The sequence below is a fragment of the Brachyistius frenatus genome, unplaced genomic scaffold, assembly GCF_029030835.1.
Source record: "Brachyistius frenatus isolate BFR_SWC_R1_liver_20210118 unplaced genomic scaffold, ASM2903083v1 Contig_32, whole genome shotgun sequence".
Lineage (NCBI taxonomy): Eukaryota > Metazoa > Chordata > Actinopteri > Embiotocidae > Brachyistius > Brachyistius frenatus.
In genome coordinates, this window is record NW_027210631.1 from 4,202,291 (window position 1) to 4,223,792 (window position 21,502).

General features: G+C 39.3%; 1 protein-coding gene across 1 annotated transcript; it reads right to left on the reverse strand.

Moving 5' to 3' along the window:
- Positions 1 to 2,073: 2,073 nt before the first annotated feature.
- LOC138621703 (fish-egg lectin-like) lies at positions 2,074 to 4,279 on the reverse strand. The gene is made up of 5 exons (XM_069699938.1): positions 4,225 to 4,279; positions 3,865 to 4,101; positions 3,556 to 3,773; positions 3,333 to 3,454; positions 2,074 to 2,215 (listed from the first exon to the last, which is right to left on the reverse strand). Exons 1-5 carry the CDS (start codon positions 4,277 to 4,279, stop codon positions 2,074 to 2,076), a joined length of 774 nt encoding a protein of 257 aa, XP_069556039.1.
- Positions 4,280 to 21,502: the final 17,223 nt, after the last annotated feature.

The following is a 21,502-nucleotide window of genomic DNA, read 5'->3' on the forward strand; positions in this document are numbered from 1 at the left end:
TTCAAGCACCAGTCTATCGTGGTACGTTTCAATTTCTGACTTATTTTATGAATATATGAACCCAGTAGGATAATAATTCAAAAGCCACAACAAATTAGTTTGAATACTTTCTTTATTGTCTTTTATGAATGCAACAGAAACTACAGCAGGTAGATGTTGCCTGTTCAAATTGTTAATGACATGCGCCATTATACCTCAAAGTAGTAACATACTGCAACAGATTCGGGAGTACACAGCATGATAGCACCACTGTTGCTCACAGTCCACATGCGGCCCAGGTCATAGCTCAGGTGCTTGATGGGCGTGGACATTGGGATCTGGACCCAATTATCGCCTTGTGGAAGACTGCTGGAGATACCAGTTCTGTAGAGATGACATGGATATGAGAGTCTGTGAAACTGCCAACCTGATCAATTGTGTTTACTTTAGCACAACATCAGCATTAATGAGCATTGTCTCTGTCATAAAATGTGTTTTTAGGGGTTCACTTACTAGAATGGAGTGGATTCGTCAGGCTGTTCTCCTGCTGTTTCTGTAGTTTAGAAAGATGTTTTAAGTCTGGATTCAGGACTTACAGTGCATCTGGAAAGTATTCACAGCGCTTCACTTTTTACACATTTTGTTATGTTACAGCTTTATTCCAAAATGGATTAAATTCATTTTTTTTCCTCAAAACTCTACACGCAATATCCCATAATGACAAAGTGAAAATAGTTTGTTTAAAATTTTTGCAAATCTATTAAAAATAAAGAATGAAAATATAACACGTACACAAGTATTCACAGCCTTTGCTCAATACTTTGTTGAAGCACCTTTGGCAGAAATTACAGCCTCAAGTCTTTTTGAGTATGATGCTATAAGCTTGGCACCTATTTTTGGGCAGTTTCTCCGATTCTTCTTTGCAGGACCTCTCAAGCTCCGTCAGGTTGGATGGGGAGCGTCGGTGCACAGCTATTTTCAGATCTCTCGTATTTAATGTATTACAAACATGGCAGCAATATGATCTTATTAGTTTTCTGACCAAAATTCCTGTCCACAGAGAAATTACGGCCGCACCGGGAAAACTGCTCACAAACCTACGTGTAAATATCAATTACTTCAGCTGTCATGTCATGTATAGACATAGAATAACATATGCCTAAGTAATAGGAGTACATAGTCAAAAATGTGTGATGATATTTAACAGTTAGAGATGGAAAGAAATGCAACATGCAACAATGTTCTCACCCCAAAAACAAACCAGAGATTGAAACAGGAGTGCAGCCACTTTGCTGGACATGAGGTGGTGGTGTTGCATCCCAAATCCCTGATAGTGTGGCCTTAATATGGGAGTGCCCTATACACAGTATATTGTTTATTATGAAAACCAACTGCAGACACAGGACCTTGAGGAATGAATTGGCCTGCTAAAAATGAAAAAAAGTTAATGGAACAGACCTTTTTTTCACCTTAATTATATAACAGTATGATGAATTACTTACCTCAAGTTCAACTACTATACTTATTATAGTCATTCTTTTCTGCCAACATGCAGACTTTCATTCGCTCTAAAAATGATCAACAGCAAAATCCAACATTGCTTTCCCTTTTAAAAAAATCAGTGAGTTCACAGAGATTAAAAGCAAAAGAGTTTCAAGTGAGTTACCAAAATAAATGTGGAACTTCTAACCAAAACAATCCTCAGTATTAACATTTAAAAAAATTCTGACTTCAGTTTATTAATATATGAACCCAGTAGGATAATAATCAAAAAGCCACAACAAATTAGTTTGAATACTTTCTTTATTGTGTTTTATGAATGCAACAGAAACTGCAGTTAGTAGACGTTACCTGTGTACATTGTTAAAGACAAGTTCCATTAGCCTCAAGGTAATAACCTGCAGTTGTTGTTTTTTTAATCACAGAGTTTTGTGCATCATTGCTGAATCATGACATAATCATGATTATTTTTTTCATCCTGATTACTGATGAACCAGAGCCTTTAAACTGACATAAATCAAATGCAAGTCATTACTTCATTGTGTCATGGAATCATGTAAAAGATAAAAGATTATCGTGTACCAAGCCAACAGATTAGGGAATACACAGCATGATAGCACCACTGTTGCTCACGGCCCATATGCGGCCCAGGTCATAGCTCAGGTGCTTGATGGGCATGTCTATTGAGATCTGGACCCAATTATTGCCTTGTGGAAGACTGCCAGAGATACCAGTTCTGGAGAGATGACATGGATGAGAGTTTTTGAAACTGCAACATTATTTAAATGAGCATTGTCTCTATGTCATAAAATTAATTTTTAGGTGATTTTTATGAAACACATGTGGCACTTTTAAAATCCTAAAACACAGGTTATACAGGATTATTACTGCAGCTGAACAACGTTAAAGTTGTTTTGCTATGCAAAGGGCTCGCTTGCCATCGTGGGCAACTCAGGGTTTAGTGTTTTGCTCAAGGACACCTCAACATGTGGGCAGGAAGAACCAGGAATAAAATCACCAACCTTATGATTAGGGGGCAACCTGCTGTACTATGTGAGCCACTTACTTATTAAATGAGCCAGACCACCTGCATTTTACATTGTTGTATATATTTAAGTATATTTTCAATAAGCTTTACACTCTGGAAATTACTAGCAATTGACATATGTGTATAAACCTACATATGTTCATTTAATTTACAGTCAACCACACCTAAACAATTGACATAACGCAGTTTGTTTCAATGTGAATTTCTTCATTTGCTTTTAATCATGCATTGTTTCATATGAGTTGTTGGCATTTTATCACTGTGGGGATACATACATATGTCTGAGTTACCCTTGTTGTTGGGGGAAGGTCACTTTCTGGTGGAGCAAAAGGTATTAAATCCTGGAACCAGCTCATCAGGCCTTTGTATTCAGTCGTACTTGGTGACCATCTTGTTAACACATTGTGCATCATTAGGTTTGGCCAAACCACTACATATCAGAGTCTGAACGATATAAGGGCTGGTCGATTTTATCAGCAGATATTGGCCCATTGCAGATGAGTATTAGCATATATGATGGCTGATAGGTGCTGATATATTTATACAATTCCTGATTAGTATAATCAGGGTTATATCTGAAATGTTTAGTAAAACTGTCTCCATTAAATTGTAAGCTGCAGAAAAAGATCAAATGTTCCCATGGACATTTTATGATGACTGTTATAATATTATGATAATAGTTTTTCTGTTGTTACTCTTGCATGTAAATTCACTTCCTAGAATGGAGTGGATTCTTCAGGTTGTTCTACTGCTGCATTGTTTCTGTAGTTTAGAAAGATGTTTTAAGTCTGGATTCAGGACTTACCTCTGGAAGACGTTGCCATTCGCATTTACAACAAAAACACTTCCGTCAGTCCCAATTTCAACCATTTTTACAGCCCCGTCCACGTCTACCCAGCCACTGGTGTCACAGGTTGATGTCACTTTCTGTCATCAGAATCAAACATTACGAGAGGTCACGATCAATGTAGTAGTAAATGACAACATCCATAAATTAACTTTTTTTTTTTTTTTTTTTTTTTTTTTACTGTGAAGTAGATCTGATGATTTGAGTTCACTCCCCAGCATCCGTTTAGTGGACTGCAGCTGAAATAGATCAGTTGCCCCGGCAGGTTATCCCAGCTCACAGAGCCCTCTTTCTTGTAGGCCTCAGCAGTGGTGCTTTTCAGACAGTAGATGGTGTGGGAGCTCGTAACTCCCACAATCTGACCTTCACCTCCAGCATCCACCTGCTCTAATTCCACACCTGAAGACACACAGAGGTGCAGATCTGTTAATCAGCAAACAGTTGCAACCGTAGCCGCAAATGTGTAAAATCTCTATGTAATATTAGTTACCATTGGAAATGATGAAGTCGCCAGCCACGTATTTGTAGACCTTGTTCATGTTGTCAACTCCCCAGATTCCCGCGCTTCCCACTGAGACATGCTTGAGGGTCACCAAGTTCACTTTGCACCACTTTGATCCAGTTAGGAAATAGACAGCAGAGGTCTGGTCTGTCATCACAACTTGCCCCCGCCCCACATCAATCTGTGAAGCATGAAGGTGCTGTGGATCCTCTTCGCAGGTCCAGCCTGTGGAGGGAAAACAGTGAAGTGAGTGGATGTTATATCAACTTAATGAAAAAATGCACAATTTCGCCTTTAATGGTGACAACAAATACTTTTGGCATTTTATATTTTAAAAGCTGGACCTACCGTGACTGATGGATGAGCAACTCAGCAGCAGCAAGACGGCTGCAACAGCTTTCATGTTGTCTGAGTCTGTATGCTGCAGTGCACCTCTGAATGTACCTCTGGATCTCTGCTGACAAACTACGCAATGACATGAATGGGGTTTTTATAGCACTCATCTGACCCATGAGATTGAACTTGTTGTTCAGGCAGTTAATTGAAAATGGGAGGAGATTTTGATTATGTACACAAAGTGCATGTTATGATAGACAAAGACAACATGCCAAAAACAACCTTCGGTGTGACTGAAAATGTGTAATGTGTTGGTTAGGAAAGGTGTGAACATTATTGGGATGCGGACAGAGAGATGGATCTGTGGGAAAACCCTCCACGGCATTATTAACAGTTAATCCTCAAATACAACAAAAACATTTTTGATACTCTTGCTAATATCTCATAATAGTTGTTATACCCACTAAAAGGGTGAACAAAGAGTAGATGGGAGTTCTGTGGTTTCTGGTATTGCAATATTTCTACCCCATCCCTAATATTGATTAGGTCAGGGACCATGTTTAATCTGCTTGAGATCAGATGTTTGTTCACCCCCACCAGTCTATTTACGTAATCATTTGAGTCATTTGAGGATAATTAAATATCAAAACACACTGACAGTAAATGGAAGTTCAAAGTGTGGGAGGCTGCTTTGTGAGGCATTTGCCTTCAAAAGAAAACCATGGCTTTGCCTGCAGTGTATTTGTTTTCAGGGACAAGCTGGGGTACATATTCAACGCTCCAAGTTTGGTTCGAGACCAGTCAGTTACATTGGAGGAACGGGTAATTAATGCCTGCATGTGCAAAATACTTTGGACTCAAGAAAATGTGCACATTCATGTATTCCTCCGAGTTGGTAAGTCTGTTTCATTACAATTCAGCATGTCCATATGAGGATTTGGACAAACATCTTTGGATGCTCCACGTGTTACTGAGCCCAAAGTTATCAGTGGAACCACAGGGTCACTGAGCACCTGAGGAGCCTGATTATATAAGCATTTATAGAGGAGTTTAGGATTAGCAAAATTATTAAAACGATCAAAACTTCCCGTATTTAATGTATTACACACATGGCAGCAATATAATCTTATTAGTTTTCTGACCAAAATTCCTGTCCACAGAGAAATTACGGCCGCACCGGGAAAACTGCTCACAAACCTACGTGTAAATATCAATTACTTCAGCTGTCATGTCATGTATAGACATAGAATAACATATGCCTAAGTAATAGGAGTACATAGTCAAAAATGTGTGATGATATTTAACAGTTAGAGATGGAAAGAAATGCAACATGCAACAATGTTCTCACCCCAAAAACAAACCAGAGATTGAAACAGGAGTGCAGCCACTTTGCTGGACATGAGGTGGTGGTGTTGCATCCCAAATCCCTGATAGTGTGGCCTTAATACGGGAGTGCCCTATACACAGTATATTGTTTATTATGAAAACCAACTGCAGACACGGGACCTTGAGGAATGAGTTGGCCTGCTAAAAATGAAAAAAAGTTAATGGAACAGACCTTTTTTCACCTTAATTATATAACAGTATGATGAATTACTTACCTCAAGTTCAACTACTATACTTATTATAGTCATTCTTTTCTGCCAACATGCAGACTTTCATTCGCTCTAAAAATGATCAACAGCAAAATCCAACATTGCTTTCCCTTTAAAAAAAATCAGTGAGTTCATAGAGATTAAAAGCAAAAGAGTTTCAAGTGAGTTACCAAAATAAACGTGGAACTTCTAACCAAAACAGTATTAACACAGTATTAACATTTAAAAAAAATTCTGACTTCAGTTTATTAATATATGAACCCAGTAGGATAATAATCAAAAAGCCACAACAAATTCGTTTGAATACTTTCTTTATTGTGTTTTATGAATGCAACAGAAACTGCAGTTAGTAGACGTTACCTGTGTACATTGTTAAAGACAAGTTCCATTAGCCTCAAGGTAATAACCTGCAGTTGTTGTTTTTTTAATCACAGAGTTTTGTGCATCATTGCTGAATCATGACATAATCATGATTATTTTTTTCATCTTGATTACTGATAAACCAGAGCCTTTAAACTGACATAAATCAAATGCAAGTCATTACGTCACTGTGTCATGGAATCATTGTCTCTATGTAGATTGTCTGTATGTCATAAAATTAATTTTTAGGTGATTTTTATGAAGCACATATGGCACTTTTTAAACCCTAAAACACAGGTTATACAGGATTGTTAACTGCAGCTGAACAACGTTTAAAAAACTGTTCACAAACCTACGTGTAAATATCAATTACCTCAGCTGTCATGTCATGTATAGAAATAGAATAACATATGCCTAAGTAAAAGGAGTACATTGTTAAATATCATAACACATTTTTTTACTGTTAGAGATGGAAAGAAATGCAACAATGTTCTTAACCCAAAAACAAACCAGAGATTGAAACTATTGAGGAGAAATAAATCACATCCCTCCTCCAGCTGTCACAGACGGTGGTGCCAACGTTTTATCACGAGGCTAATCATTAATATGCATGTAAGTGCAAGGGATAAATATACACAGTTATTAAAAACAGCCACAAGGATGAAGAGGAATTCACTTATTGATAAGTTATAACTACAAATGTATCCACGATCGACTTGTTGCTTCAGGTATGGAGCGATGAAGCTGCTTCACTACTACAGGACTCTTTTGGAAGCACAGAGTGGGAAGTGTTTGCACAGGGAGCTGACCTGGAGGAGTACACCTCGGCTCTCCTGGCCTACCTACACTTCTGCACTGAGACCGTAATGACCACCAAAACCATCAACGTGTTTCCAAATCAAAAACCCTGGCTGGACAGAAACGCGCGGTCACTGCTTGGGGCAGGCGACGCTGCCTGCAGGTCAGGTGACACGCTGGCCTACAACGGGAGCTGAAAAGGGGCATCGGAGAGGCCGAGCGCAGGTACAAACAGCGCATCGAGGGTCACTTTGAGAACAGCCTTTTTAGAGTTTATGCGGGTGATTGATTAGTCATGCCTGCAGAATCTGGAAGGGGGAGCTCTGACCACGATACCTCATTCCCAATGAAGCTGCCAGAGAGGAAGCATCAGGTCCGTGCATCTTTATTGATATCTCTCCTTTTCAGGTAGATTTTTTTATTTATGTTCTAAAACGTCAAAATATTTTTGCGCAAATGCTTTGTCTGTGTTTTGTTAACATGTTGACTAAATGTCGAGTGTTTTGAAAGCCTTATCCTGATTGCAAGCCAGTTAATGTATACCCTGCCAAGCAGCTAGCTAAACTCCGTTCCCAGAGAGCCTAGCGTCGGGCAGCACGTGGCCGGCAAAGGTACAGTCAAATTGTGCATAGTTTGGCAAACTCCGTAAGACACACACATTTTTCTATGTTTATGCACGTTGTTCATTGCTAATATATGTTCATTTCTGAAATAATCAGTTTTATGATAAGGAACAAGAATGAATTACAAATAGAATGGTTACAAATGTTGTATAAGATATTTGATTTTTCCAGTGTATTTTGAGTTTGATCATTTAAGTTTGTGTCATGTAAGTTGGCATACTTGGTTTTACCTTTTCTAAAAAAAAAAAAAGAAAGGGAAAAGAGTAAATACTTACTTTTTTATCTCCCTGCAAGAGAAAACTGAAAGAAAAACAGTTATGTTGGAAAGTTGCCAGGTTAACTTTACAGTCTAGACTAACCATGGTTTTACTCTTGCTAGTTCAACCTGTGTCACAGCAGTTGTGACTTGCAGATGTTTTTGCTGCAGGTTTTTAAGTGAAAAGAGCATTTCACATCTCTGATGTCTGTTTGACAGTCCGACAGTCTGGAATATTATTGATTGATTCAGTATATACCACTTTGTAGACTAATGTTTTTGATTCACAGCCTATTTCATATAGATTATCCTCATGTATTCATTGAAATATTCCAAAACTATTCAAACTAAATATCCTTTCTAGTGAGCACTTATACCCATTTAATTTGGTTGCTTTATTCTCAAAAGCTAAGAGGGAAGAAGGCATGCTGGGAAATGCAGAAAAAGTCGAAGACAACTATATACACCGGGGCTAATACCTATTACGTTACATACAGCCAGTGACTCCCAACTCAAGTCATAACTAACAGAACAGAATGGCTAACTGATGCGCAGAACTAAAGTTGATGCTGGTGGTGAGAGAGTGCCACTCCTCCCTTTTGGCTTTTTATATGGTTGCTGACATTCCTTGGTTAATCAGTAAGGGTTTAAGTTGGTCCTGCTCAGAAAGACTAATGGATCATTGTGGTACTCAGTACTAACTGATGACATTTTATTTTAAATTAGAATAAAAAGAAGTTTGTGGATTGCTTTTGTATTACATAGTCACTGAATTCAACCAGCTACATCACAATACCAACCACCCAGAAAACCCAACTAACACCATAAACAAACACAGATTGCAATTACATTTCCAACCTGCAGACCAATAACCCAGTTGGTTGATTGTCAATTAATTTATCCTTGTGATTTGCAAAGTATGTATACTGTGATCTGATCTTTAAATGCTTGTGATTTGAAACAGTCAACAACAAGACATGAAAAATACAACTCTTGGCTTTTTTTCTTGCTTAACAGAAAAATGCTTGGATACACAACAGAAGAATCTGAATCAAGTTCTGAGGACAGTGAGGATAAATGTGTTCCTTAATCTGATGAAGAAGCAGAAAGTGGGGGTTAAGCAGAAGCTGACAGTTCAGCAGAAGATGCCAAACAACAAGGGTAGAGAACGGTACACAAAACAACCTCAGCTAACGAAGGAAGGAGAAGTCCAACCATCAAGAAGGAATGACACATTTCACTTCCCTGGTTGCAAATGACACTGGAGAATCACCTGATAGTTCTGATGTGCCGATCTACACAACAAAAAGTTCTACTGTGTTTTGTTCCAAGCCTTTCAGCAAAATGGCACACCATTTGGAATCAAAATACAAAGTTCAACCATAAGTGGCCAGAGCAATTACGTTTCCAACAAGGTCTAAAGAGGGAAAACAAACATTTCAGTTTATTGAGAAATTGAGGGAACCGTGCTCATAATAATTATGTGCTTAAGGAAGGAAAGGTAATGTGGACCCATAAAAACCCTTGATTGCATGCACTGTGTAAACTGTAAGGTGTCCCTCGAAGATATTGCTGTGGAGGAACATGCAGATATGTCACCTACATAACAAAGTCAAACGTTTAAAGCCAAAGAAAAACTAGAATCCGGGGCCTTTGTGTAAATGCTCAGGAAGTTCCAGATAGTGTGAATGCATGATTTCAGATACTGGTGCTTGACATGAACAAAGATAAGGTAACAGATGTTGTCTGTAAAGACAAAACCATACTGAAAATAAAGGAATACTTCTTCAATAGGCATGGTCATGATGTCACAAAGCATGAATATATCAGACAAAATATGCAAGAGGGTGACTTGTTCCCCAAGGAAAGAAAAAACAAGATGAAGATGGAGGCAGAATACTTTATTTCTCTCAAATTCTAATTTCACAGAAGCAGTTAAGAATGCGGCTGGCTTGAATGAGGAAACAAACACATACATTTTGTATACTTTCCTTGGCGTTAAAGCCATGCCACAACCTCAAGGAAATAGCGGACACAAAGCAGGTGTTTAAATAGACCTGTGATACCAATTGGAGTGGGTGTGCCATCCCATGCCCACAGGACCAAGCGAGGAAAAATGGAATGCTCGACAACTTCTTACCTTGACTAAAGATGTGAAAAAAATTCCCCAGTGACTGAGTATACAAAGAAAGGAGAGGCAAACAAAACTCAATGAATAACTAAGTGAGGAGCAATGTGTAGAGCTTGCAAATATTGCAACTCGTGTAACGATCCTTTATAAATCGAGAGAAAAAGAAGTATACATGATGCCCCTCAGGCACTTCAGATGAGGAGCAAAACACCCATAAACATCTTCCACTAAATAGAGAAAGCACATGGCCGTCATGTCCAAGTTCCTCAACTTAAAGGACAATGAAATGGATGACCTTGCTGGCTTCCTTGGCCGTGACATAAGAGGGCATCACTGACTAACTCAGCACCTCTTTCTTTCTTCCGTCTTCTTTGTCCCTGTCACTTAATGCTTTGTTTTCCTTTTGTCTCTCTGCCTTGGTCCTAAGTAGCGCAAGGCGGCGCTACATCCTCTTCATTAGCAAACGGCCTCACTTTTTACAGACTGCTGAGCGGGTATGAGCCATCAGTTGTAAACTCATAAATCCTCCAAGTAGTCCTGCATTTTAATGAGATCATAAGTTATCACCAAGTGTTCTGTGGAGCTTCAGAGCGGACGTATGAGCGTCCAAACATCCCTATCAACTGAACTCTGTATTTCCTCTCTCCATACTATATCATTCCTCGGCCCAGCCCAAGAATGATGGTCTAAGGTCTCCAGCAACGCTTGTCCCCAAAATACGCCACTGTCCTCGGGGACAGCCGGTGATGGAGGTGCCTAAGTGACTTGAGGCTGTGTAAAGCCTTGGGGACCAGTATATACCTGTATTTGCACTACAGGCTCTGCACAAGAGCGTCAAGAGTGATTGCTCTACTCTCCCTCTGATTTCAAAGGTCATCCATCACACTGACAGAGATCTAACGACGCTAAGTAGGTAACCATGCCCACACACAGTGTTCTGTACACTGCAGTGTGTACATACCTTATTGCTACGGCTCCTTTACGAACTACATTCATCTTTAACTTGCCACATACACTCACTGATGTGTTACATGGATGGAAATTTTACCTGTTTTAATTCTAAGAACAATTAAAACTGATTTTACATATAACTGACGAGCCAACAAAACGAGCAGGCACAATGCTGGTGAAGCCTATCATCAGCACATAAATCTCTGTATTTTACAGAAAACATCTACATCTGCTTGGAATTGGAATTGAAATTGCATTTCAAACCGCCTCTAAATGTGTTTTGGATCTGATTTTATGTATATTCTTTCTGTCCAGAAGTTCTAAAATCAATTTGAATACAATCTTGATATGACAAAAAAAATATATTTGGGCTGGCAGTCTGAACAAGAAGGAGTCTTTGATACTTCCCTCAAAGATGATTTGTTTCGAATGAGCTCTTTGTACTGTCACGATTCTCGAGAGGAACTATTACTTTAGTTACTAAAGAAAGGCACGACAGCAAAAAACACAAGTGGATGAACAAAATCCCAGGACATAAAACACAAGATCTGAGGCTTGTAATGTTGCGGGCTTAATGACAGGTCAAACATATGCAAACTCCCTGTAATAATCAGCACCGTTGTGAACAGTCTACACGTATAAGCAACCAGTATCATCAGGGAATGTTCCGCTGTTAATATTTTTACATTCAGTACATTAAAGCGATTGGGACATCGTAACATTCTTTTGTGAAAGGAGTTTGAAAATCAGGGAAGAAATGAGTCAAGATAAGCAGACGTTTGATCGCTGCAGACGTTTCATCTATCTTTATAATGCAATTATTTAAATCATTAGTCTACTTGATGTTTGTCAGGTTCAGCTGGTTTTGGATCTGTTCTTAGCTTTGAGGTCAGTTCTGTGTGCCATTACAAGGGTTTATGTGTGAATGTGTTTTTGTGTGAAGGAAGCACCACCTTATGGTAACGTATCGCAATTGAATAAATGGCAGAGTTTCCAGTGGAGAGTAGATACGCCCAGAAGGAGGAGCGGGGACTCAGAGTAACTGGAAACAGGCTGTCAGCTGGCTGGTAGTAAGCTGGAGGCAGCTATTCTAAGCAGGTACTACAAAGCAGGTTCAACAGACGCAGGATATCTTTCTGTTATCTGGCTAAACTAACCCTGGTGAACAACATCACGCTAAACGGTCAAGGGCAGCTGGTAAACAACTCACTATCTCAACTCAGGGTTTCTCAATACAGTGTGTTCACATAAAAGAGGAGGTGTTTGCAGCATCTGACCAATCACAAACATGGTCATTTTGGATGGATATTAGTAAGTTAAACACATTATTCCAGGCTGAAAGCACCGATGCTATGAGGGAGGGATGTGCTGGCAAAAAAAGTGCCCTGTGTGAATATCTCCTTCCCGTCACTAGCGCACGGGAAGATCGGACTCTAATTACGTATGTATTTCATTTAATTAATGTATTGTTAGTATTTTTTTTTTTTAATGATGTCTATGACACATTTAGTCTTCTCCTTTCAGAACGGACCAAAAAGAACAAAAAAGATATAAATATAAAAGCAGTTTAAATCGGTAAATTGGCTTACAGTCATATACTTACAAGTACAAGGCTTCAAGCATTCAGTAAGTCCCTGTTGTAGGATGATAGCAATAAAAATCACTATGAAATAGAATCTATATCTCAACAAAAAAAAATCGCCTCTGTTAGCCTCTGAACACTCTTCCCTCCACAGAGGACTGTCTCATTCTGCACAGGATGATATTGAGAGAATTGATTGGTCAATACGTGATACTTTTGTACATATTATCTCAAACATCTGCAGCATAAGTTTCCAGATATCCCAATAAGAAGATAACCAGCTTCGTCGTACTGAAAACCGAGAGTTAAACCTAAAGTAAATGACCGACGGGGCGCAGCAACACCGGTTGGGTGATTACAGAGTGACTGCAGGTGGGGCAGATTAGGAAACTGAGAACAGGTGAGGTCGGTGAGGCAGTCAGGCATTTGATCACAAGGAAGGAGGGAGGGAGGTGCTGTGCTGGGATTTTTAGTAATCTGAATACACCAAGGGACTGAGGACCTCTGGTGGGTGGAAGGAGCTATCAGGAGCTGGGCAGCAAACCAAAAAACAGTGAAGCAAACCAAGACGTGCACTACATTTTCTCTCTTCCTCTTTCTCACCATGTTTCCCTCTTAAACAACTGGTTTGTTTTTTCTCATTTTCTTCCTTCCACCCCACCCCACCCCACCCCACGACACACACACACACACACACACACGCACGCACCACACACACACACACACACACACACACACACACACACACACACCCAACAACCTCTCTGCCTGTCATTTTTATGACCTTAATGTTAAAAGACGGGCTGATTATCAAAGAAACAAACTACTGCACATCTCACACCTCTGACTACAGAACAGGTGAAACTAAAATGAATGCCTCCATCAAAATACAAAATACTCTTAATGAACTGGTGACATGGAAAGAAAAGCTCAGATGACTGGATACTGACGATTTTGAAAAAAGCTTTTTAAAGGGTACCAGAGGCAATAAGCTCCTGTTACGGTACCAGGGGCATGAGGCTCCTGTTGGAGTACCAGGAGCACGAAGCTCATCTTAGGGTACCAGAGTCACGAAGCCCCTCTTCAGGTACCAGGGCCACCAAGCCCCTATTAGGTTACCAGAGGCATGGAATCATTTCCGGGTCATTTAATAGCAGTTTGCGATTTGAGACAACACTACTCTGTCGAAATTCAAGTACTACACAAGTCAAGAGTTCTAACATGGAATAGTACTATATGTGAGTGTAGTAGGGGAAGCACACCATTTGGAAAACAGCCTTAACTACCCAACAGTAAATAAATAAATAACAAAAAAAGAAAAACAGCTCACAAAAGCTGGAATCTACCTGTTAAATACCCAAATTAGCAATGCACTACAATCTGATCTATATACTACAATGTTATAAGACCCCAAGCTAAAGCAATTAGCACTTTGGTCCTTTGTGTTGCTACAAATTTTGGGGTGCTAATCTGAAAGCGCTGATGGTGCTTCCATGTTAGAAGCAGTATGTGACTAAATTTTCAATACATATACATAATTTTATTCAAAGTGCACTTCAATACTCTAAATTCTAAGGGAGTGGCTTTTCATCTATTTAATCAACTGGGAAACCTTTTGATGATTTGCTGAGAAGTTCCAACTCTGCGACTGCACGACATCAGCGGCGGTTAAATCTCTTCTTCAGTTAACATCGATCACAAGCAGAAACTACGAGTACATTTCAGCTGTTTTTAATCAAATCTGGCTCAGTTCAGAAGCACAGCAGAGTCAGCAGCCTGCTGCCTGTCACAGGTGTGGCCATGCCACCATGAAAGAGAGATCCACTCAGCTACACCAGTTATTAATGACCATTTTCAGTCAGGGTTTGGCATTTTTCAATTAACTTTACCTTCCATTGTAGTGGCAGTGAGCAGCTCATGTGCTATACATGTACTCATGCTCACACAGCAACAACACGAGATCAAAGCACTTCTTCACACTTTTGCCAGAGGTGAAGGACTCTGGATGAATATTTCTGTTCTGTGGTGGACACAACTAGCTTGGTGTTACCCGACCAAATTCACTGTGTGAATATATCATTTTCAGTCGTTGCATCCTAATGGGCATAGACCTCGAGTTAATTGCTAGACTATTAAAGCAGCCTTTAACCAATCGGCATTGACCACCATATGTGTTGAAACCATAGACTGTATATAAAAGTGGATGTAGCTTCCGTGTCTGAAGTACCTTAAGCTGCAATATCACCAGGTCCCACTAGAGATTGCCTCCAAAACGCCTCCGGCTCCATTGATTACCATTCAACTAGTCTCATAAAATTCTAGTCAATAAAATGTCTCCATGAGTTATCTCTGTGTTGTCAGCAAAAGTCACTCCTTCTTATTAGTTTTCTGGAGGTCCATCTGAAAATAATTTTGTCATTAATTAGAAGGTAAGCTTCAGAAACCATGTTTTTGAAGGCGCATCTGTTTGATTTACATGCTTGTGGTGCAGTCAGGTTACAGCTATTGGTGGGCGGGACGTAGTGTCGTTGGGTTTGCAATCGATCGATTCAGATCCTCTTGCGTGCCCCTGCGATTTTACAATTATCTTCCAGGGATTGTTCGCCCATCACCTGCTGTCAGCGCTGTGTTACACCTGACTGAAACTCAGTGAGAAAACTAAAGGAGAAGAAGAAGGAAGGACACCTTTGGCTTCAGCCAATTTAACATTATCAGCCTGTGGAAGCTGACTGGTTGTGCCATAAATTAGGTGCCTGAGCCTCCCAGACAAGTATGTCAGTTTCCTCCTGCGTAAAGTTTGGATAGTGGTGCCGGTCTGCTTCTTTGAGAAACTGACAAGCTGACTTGATTGACCATGATTGAAGTCAGCTGTGACACACTACCATCTAATTATCTATTCATCCTACTTCACCACTGTGCCTGTGCATTTTATGGATGCAAAACATACAGCCATGTAACACTGCACCTGTCAGTCATGATGATTAGTAAGTGTCAGGATTGGAATGTACCACCTACATAACAGGTAGTGAATGAGTGACTGAGGGAATGGTTTAATCCACAAAACCTTAACCCTGGGCAAATTACTACGCTCTTCTTGTGGGATTAATACAGCACCCTATCTTGCACCTTAAGCATTCCTAGTGGTACATGAAGTTTGATGACCTCACATAAGTCACAATATAGCTGCCTGAGCTCAGGTCTCATTAATCTTAATTATGTGAAGACAGGCAGTTGGTTCAGCATACAAGCAGAGTGAGAGAAGCAAACCTTGCAAGTATCACGTACAGCACACAGCGTGCCCTCCAACCTGGTAAGCCCCAGTTTCTCCTGTCCACATGTCACAAGTGTCATTGGGCAAGACACTGAACCCCAAGTAGCCCCTAATGGCAGGCAAGCATCTTACATGTCAGCTCGGCCTTCATTGGTGTGTGTGTGTGTGTGTGTGTGTGTGTGTGTGTGTGTGTGTGTGTGTGTGTGTGTGTGTGTGTGTGTGTGTGTGTGTGTGTGTGTGTGTGTGTGTGTATCTGAATATAAAAAAGGCACTATATAAGTGTGGCCATTTTTCATTTTTCTAACCCCCAAAATTCATAACTTTTATTATTTCTCAAGTTGTGCTTTTTAAGCAAAGATGCCACTTTGCACTATTGCCAAATTGCACTATTGATAATAATATTGATAATATATATATATATATATATATATATATATATATATATATTTTAAACACTAAGCCAGACTTCTTTCAGGGTTTGTACTGTGGTTTAGGTTTATATATTTGGCCCCAGAGAGTACTGAGGAGCATTTTTTATGATGATCAATAAAAGAAAACAATTGGCGGGTGTAATGATGATGGTTGTTTGCAGCCATACCGTATTTCTCCCACGGTGTTTGAGTGTTAATCACTCCAACACACCAACACCTACGAACGCAAGCAACCAGGACCTTTTTAAGTTTGATAAAACATGTTTGCAATACAAATTACTGAGAAACGTAAATAATATTAAATGATGGAGGTGAAGCTAGAGCAGATTGCAGCAGCACCATGGTGACCCTGGTGTTGAGGAAATGCATTGAGAAATAATGATCCATTTCCCTGCAGACTTCTGCAGAATTCACTGAGCTCAGCCCCATGCAGGCCTCCAACTCCCTCCACGAACCATACATCATACGTGTGAACGCTAACAAGCAGATGGCTGGCCGCCGCTACGACAAATTGAAACAGATTGTTTTCCTCTGATATTATTTGCGTCCTGCTTTCCAGGTGGAATCAGATCCCATCATGGGTGTATAAAACGGTATCATTACCATTCAAACTGTGGGAAGCATTTGATAGAGAACACGTCTCAGATATAAACAGGTTTATTTTCTATCCATGCTATTTATCTAATGATTCATATTGTGCAATGCATCATCTCTCTGTAAAGCAGTCTCTGGCCTCCTCATGAAAAATGGATGTGGAAATGACTGCCTCTACTGATTTGTATTGTGGTTATGTTTGGATGAATTTATGCCTCAGATTTTGGGATGCAACATCCATCCCAAAAGGCCCCGAGTATGAATACTAACAAGATTTTATGCAACAGAGTGGTCATCGACATGCTCTGCCTCCAGACACAGTAAAGCAATTAGAATGGCCAGTCCTACAGAACTCTAAAAATAAAGTTGTAATGGGATTTAGTCATCGTAAACTCGGATGGTCTCATGTTAATCACAGCATTTGTTTGGCAAATCATGTCAGGCACCTTTAATCTGTTTGCAATTATGTATCCTGATAAATGTAAAGTCAGTAAATTATTTACTTGGATAATTGTTTGCTGGGTGCCCCTTATGTGCACAGCAACAGTATTATATGGAGAACAGAGTCTATCTGATGAAATGATCTTGTTGATTTTGCGTAGAAGCTCCATTTATGGTTGATTTAATAGAATGTGGATTGAAAAGAGAGTAAATTACCCGGTGCTGTTTTATCATCACCAGGACCACAGAGGACATAGATAAAGGTTGTTTTCCTCCTTTTGTTGAGGGTTAGGTTGTCAGTTCCCATTGAAATGTTCATGTTTGAATTGTAAATAGTGTTGTTGTTTTTTAGGTCATGTAGGAACTGTACAGAAGTTGTTTTTATTATTATTTATTTTTCCTTTAACCAGATTTATCTAAAAAATAAATATATCAAATATCAAAGAGAGTGAATTAAGAAAGAAAAGAATAAAATATAAGTAGCTTACTTTTACTTATGATTCTTTAAGTGTATCTTGCTGACATTTTTACATGTAATGGATTAACGCTGTATCACGGCAAAGCGTGAAATAGAAACGCCCATCCACTACAGCAAAACATGAGATGACTACGCCTGGCGCTGTCTATGCGTGCAAGTTTCTCATTTTATTGCAGAGGACAAAAATTAAACCTACTGCATGCTTTGAACAATGCGATTTAAGGAAAAATTGAACTTTTTGCAAAAAAAAAAAAAAGTATTTGGGGTTACTAAAGAAGCAAATGGTTGGGGTTTGTGAAAAGAAAACATGGTTGGGGTTAGGAAACAAAAAACAACTCAAGAAAGACATTGTCACAACCTGGATACGAATCTCATTGTCCTGCATGGCAGTCTGTGACTAACCAAATGTGTAACTTTCACACCCAGACAACCCAAAGCGTGGCTATCTAAAATTGTATTGTAGTGGACGGGTGTGTCTATTTCACGTTTTGCCGTGATATTGGGTTGATTATTCTTATAATCCAGGTCTGCTACTTTCGGAATCCAAATACTTCATCAGTTCCGTAGGAACAGAGCCAACATAGAGCTATCACTCTAGTTATTACCGATTGAAAATATAAATCAGTGTCATTTTCACCAGTTTCCCACCAAAAGTAGTCTACATTGCAAGGTCAGCATCAACATGTTGTCTCGTTTTTCCAATAAGAAGAATATGCTTTGACAGCAATCATTTACAGTTTGGAACTATAATCATCATCTCATTTATGTTCGAAGTCATGGAGCAGTCATAGTATACTCTCTTCTTCATCTCAGATAGGTTGCACTCAAGTCCATCAGCACCCACACAGTTTGCACCCTCCCCCAGTTCACTTATTCAGTGGCCACAACCCATTTATTTCTCTAATAAAAGAAAGGGACGGCTGGGGTATTTGTCTCATTTGCCAAAAATACATTATTTTTTAGATGTGGTGCTACTGCAGCACTTTTATAAATGAAATGAGATTTGGCCCGTCTGTATTTTTCATAGAGTCTCTGCGGCAAACACTGTTGCACTGCAGGTGACAATAACAGAGAAAGACTAAAAGTAAAACTTGGTTGTCAACATGTAATTTATAAAACAGAGAGTGAGAGACCTAACAACTGAATCAGTTCCACCAGTTAGTAAAGTGAAGAAGAGAGGATTCAAAGTAAAACAATAACTCACGGTGACTACACCAAATGTTCATTTTCATGTAATCTAAATAGAGAGGGATGAAAACACCATCATACCCTTCTTACAGCTATGGATTTCCCGCCCACTTTGAAAAAATGCATTAGAGGGAAAGAGAGAGAAAAGAACTGCTTTTAACAGACCGACATCTATAACCTTCTACTATATATTAGGATGGGATGAATATACTTTCTATTCAAATAATACAAACAAAAAAAAAGAAACATTGTCAGAGGAAATGTATGGTAAGGGAAAGAAAATTACCACCAAGGGTCAGATCATTTGTTTGGAGAGCTGCTGTATTTTAGTTTTTGCCAGATTTAGTCTCTTGTTGTGACGACTATCCAACTTCCTTGAGTGTTTTTTGACCCACAGCCTCAGCAAGTGTGCAGCACTGTGTCCTGACTCCGGCCTGACCTCTGTGGTCGAGGACAGAAGCAATATTTTGCTATGATGAAAAGATCCACTTGTGCTATGGAGATCTTAAAATGAATGCCTTTTGTGGGACACTGTTTTGTTTCGGTTGCATTATAATGATTATACCTTGTTACCCTGATAGGAATAATAAAGTCAACTAAAACTCGTGACCTCTGAACACAGTTGCCATAAATCTTTTCTGAGAAATTCAGCTTATTGGTGCAAAAAATAAAAGCAAAGGATGAATAGATGTGGAGCATTTCACAAAGTGGTATCTTAGGACTCTTCACTGACCAATCAGAGTTGAGTACTGAACACAGCTGCACTGTGACATCATTTCAAATGTTGCTGACCAGTGAAAGCACATTTCAGTGACAGAGTCACATTTGGCCGTTGGAGCACAAACAGCTTCAGCTGATGCCCTGACAACCAGATTTGGACAAGTCACAACCTGCCTGGCTGAGAAAACACACACAGAAGGGCCCCGCCACTCAAACTCTGACCACCTCTCTGTCAAGCTACAGACACATTAGAGCTGGTAAAGTTAATTGAGTAAGATTGACTGAAAATAAAAAATGTTTTAATCATTTTTAAGCAATTTTAAGGCAAAAAATTAAGAGTTACAGCTTCTGAATGTGTTGGTGTTCTTACCTCTCTTGAAAATAAAACAATTTAAATATGTCTGTTTGGGATGTGGGGCATTGTAAAAGGAATACCAATCATTTTTAGACATTTTATGCACAAGAAAAATAAGCTGCGTTATTTAAATTTACATTGGTTTCCAATCCATTTTTATTGCCCTCTGAAGGTTTAAAAAACTCAATGTAATAAATACTGTCTGTTACACAGTTCTGCTTTAATGGCTTAATGAAGGCGGAAAAACGTCTCCTACCATATACTATAATTGTTATAGTCGTTACTATTGTTTAGTGCTGGATTTGTTAAGTAAGTCCTCAGCCATTCTACCAGAATGTTTTATTTTCTTTCTTCAAAAGTTGTCAAATAGATGTAATGGATCGTACAATATTTCAGTCTGAAATGTAGTGGAATGGAAGTATAACTAGCATCAGATGGAAATACTCAAGTAAAGTACAAGTGCGTCAAAATTGTACTCAAGTACAGAATTTGAGTAAATGTACTTATTACTTTCTAATAGCGTTTATTGAGTTAACATTTTCCCTCCCTCCATACACCAATGAATGTGACATAGTTGTTTATGCCCGGATGGAACGTGATGAGGTAGTCAAGAAATGTTTGCCAGTTAATATCCTAAATATGTTTGGTAACATCAGTAATATTGCTAAATATATCGAAGACAAAACATTAGTTGGGGAATGTGCCAAAGCTTTGAACCTTATCACGGGTCTCGTTGTGAGCTCGATGGATTTAACAATTGAAGACAATGTTGGAAATGTTGCAGCTCACACAATTAAGTGTGTTGTACAAATGAAATGTCAGATCACAACCTGTAAAGTAGATTTTGAGTCCTTTATTTTTGCCAAGGTTAACCACAACATGTATTGTCTTTGTGAACATCTGCATTTGCCAAAATGATGACTGTATTTTGATGATGGCTGCAGCTGTACAGAGCTAAATGAATGTACTTACAGAACCAGAGTTACGTTCTAAGGGAGGAAGAAGAGCAAGGACGGACACAACAGGGCCATGGATCACTTCCTGATGTAAAGCAGGAGATCCATCCATCCATCCATTATCTATACCCGCTTTTTTTTTTTTTTTTAATCCTGAACAGGATCACGGGGGGGCTGGAGCCTATCCCAGCTCACATTGGGTGAAAGCAGGGTACACCTTGGACAGTTCGTCAGTAAGCAGGAGATGAAAAGGTTTAAAATGCTTCAATCAACATGCAGAGTTTTCCCTTGGTTTTAACCAACTAAGTCTTATTCAGGAAGTTAATATGTTTTTGAAAACCTATTAAAGTTATCAAGCTCATTCAAACAAGTACAAAGGAAATTATAACTAGTATGCGTCTTCATGTGGTCAGGGTAAAAGAAGATTAGGATTCCACCTAACTCAGAGGGTTAAACCAGGAGCTTAATGCACAGAGTTACAGAAACAAGGGAACACCTTCTACTTCATACCTCTGCAGCAACAGTTTGACCCAACTCCGCAAGCTCCAGATACCACTGAG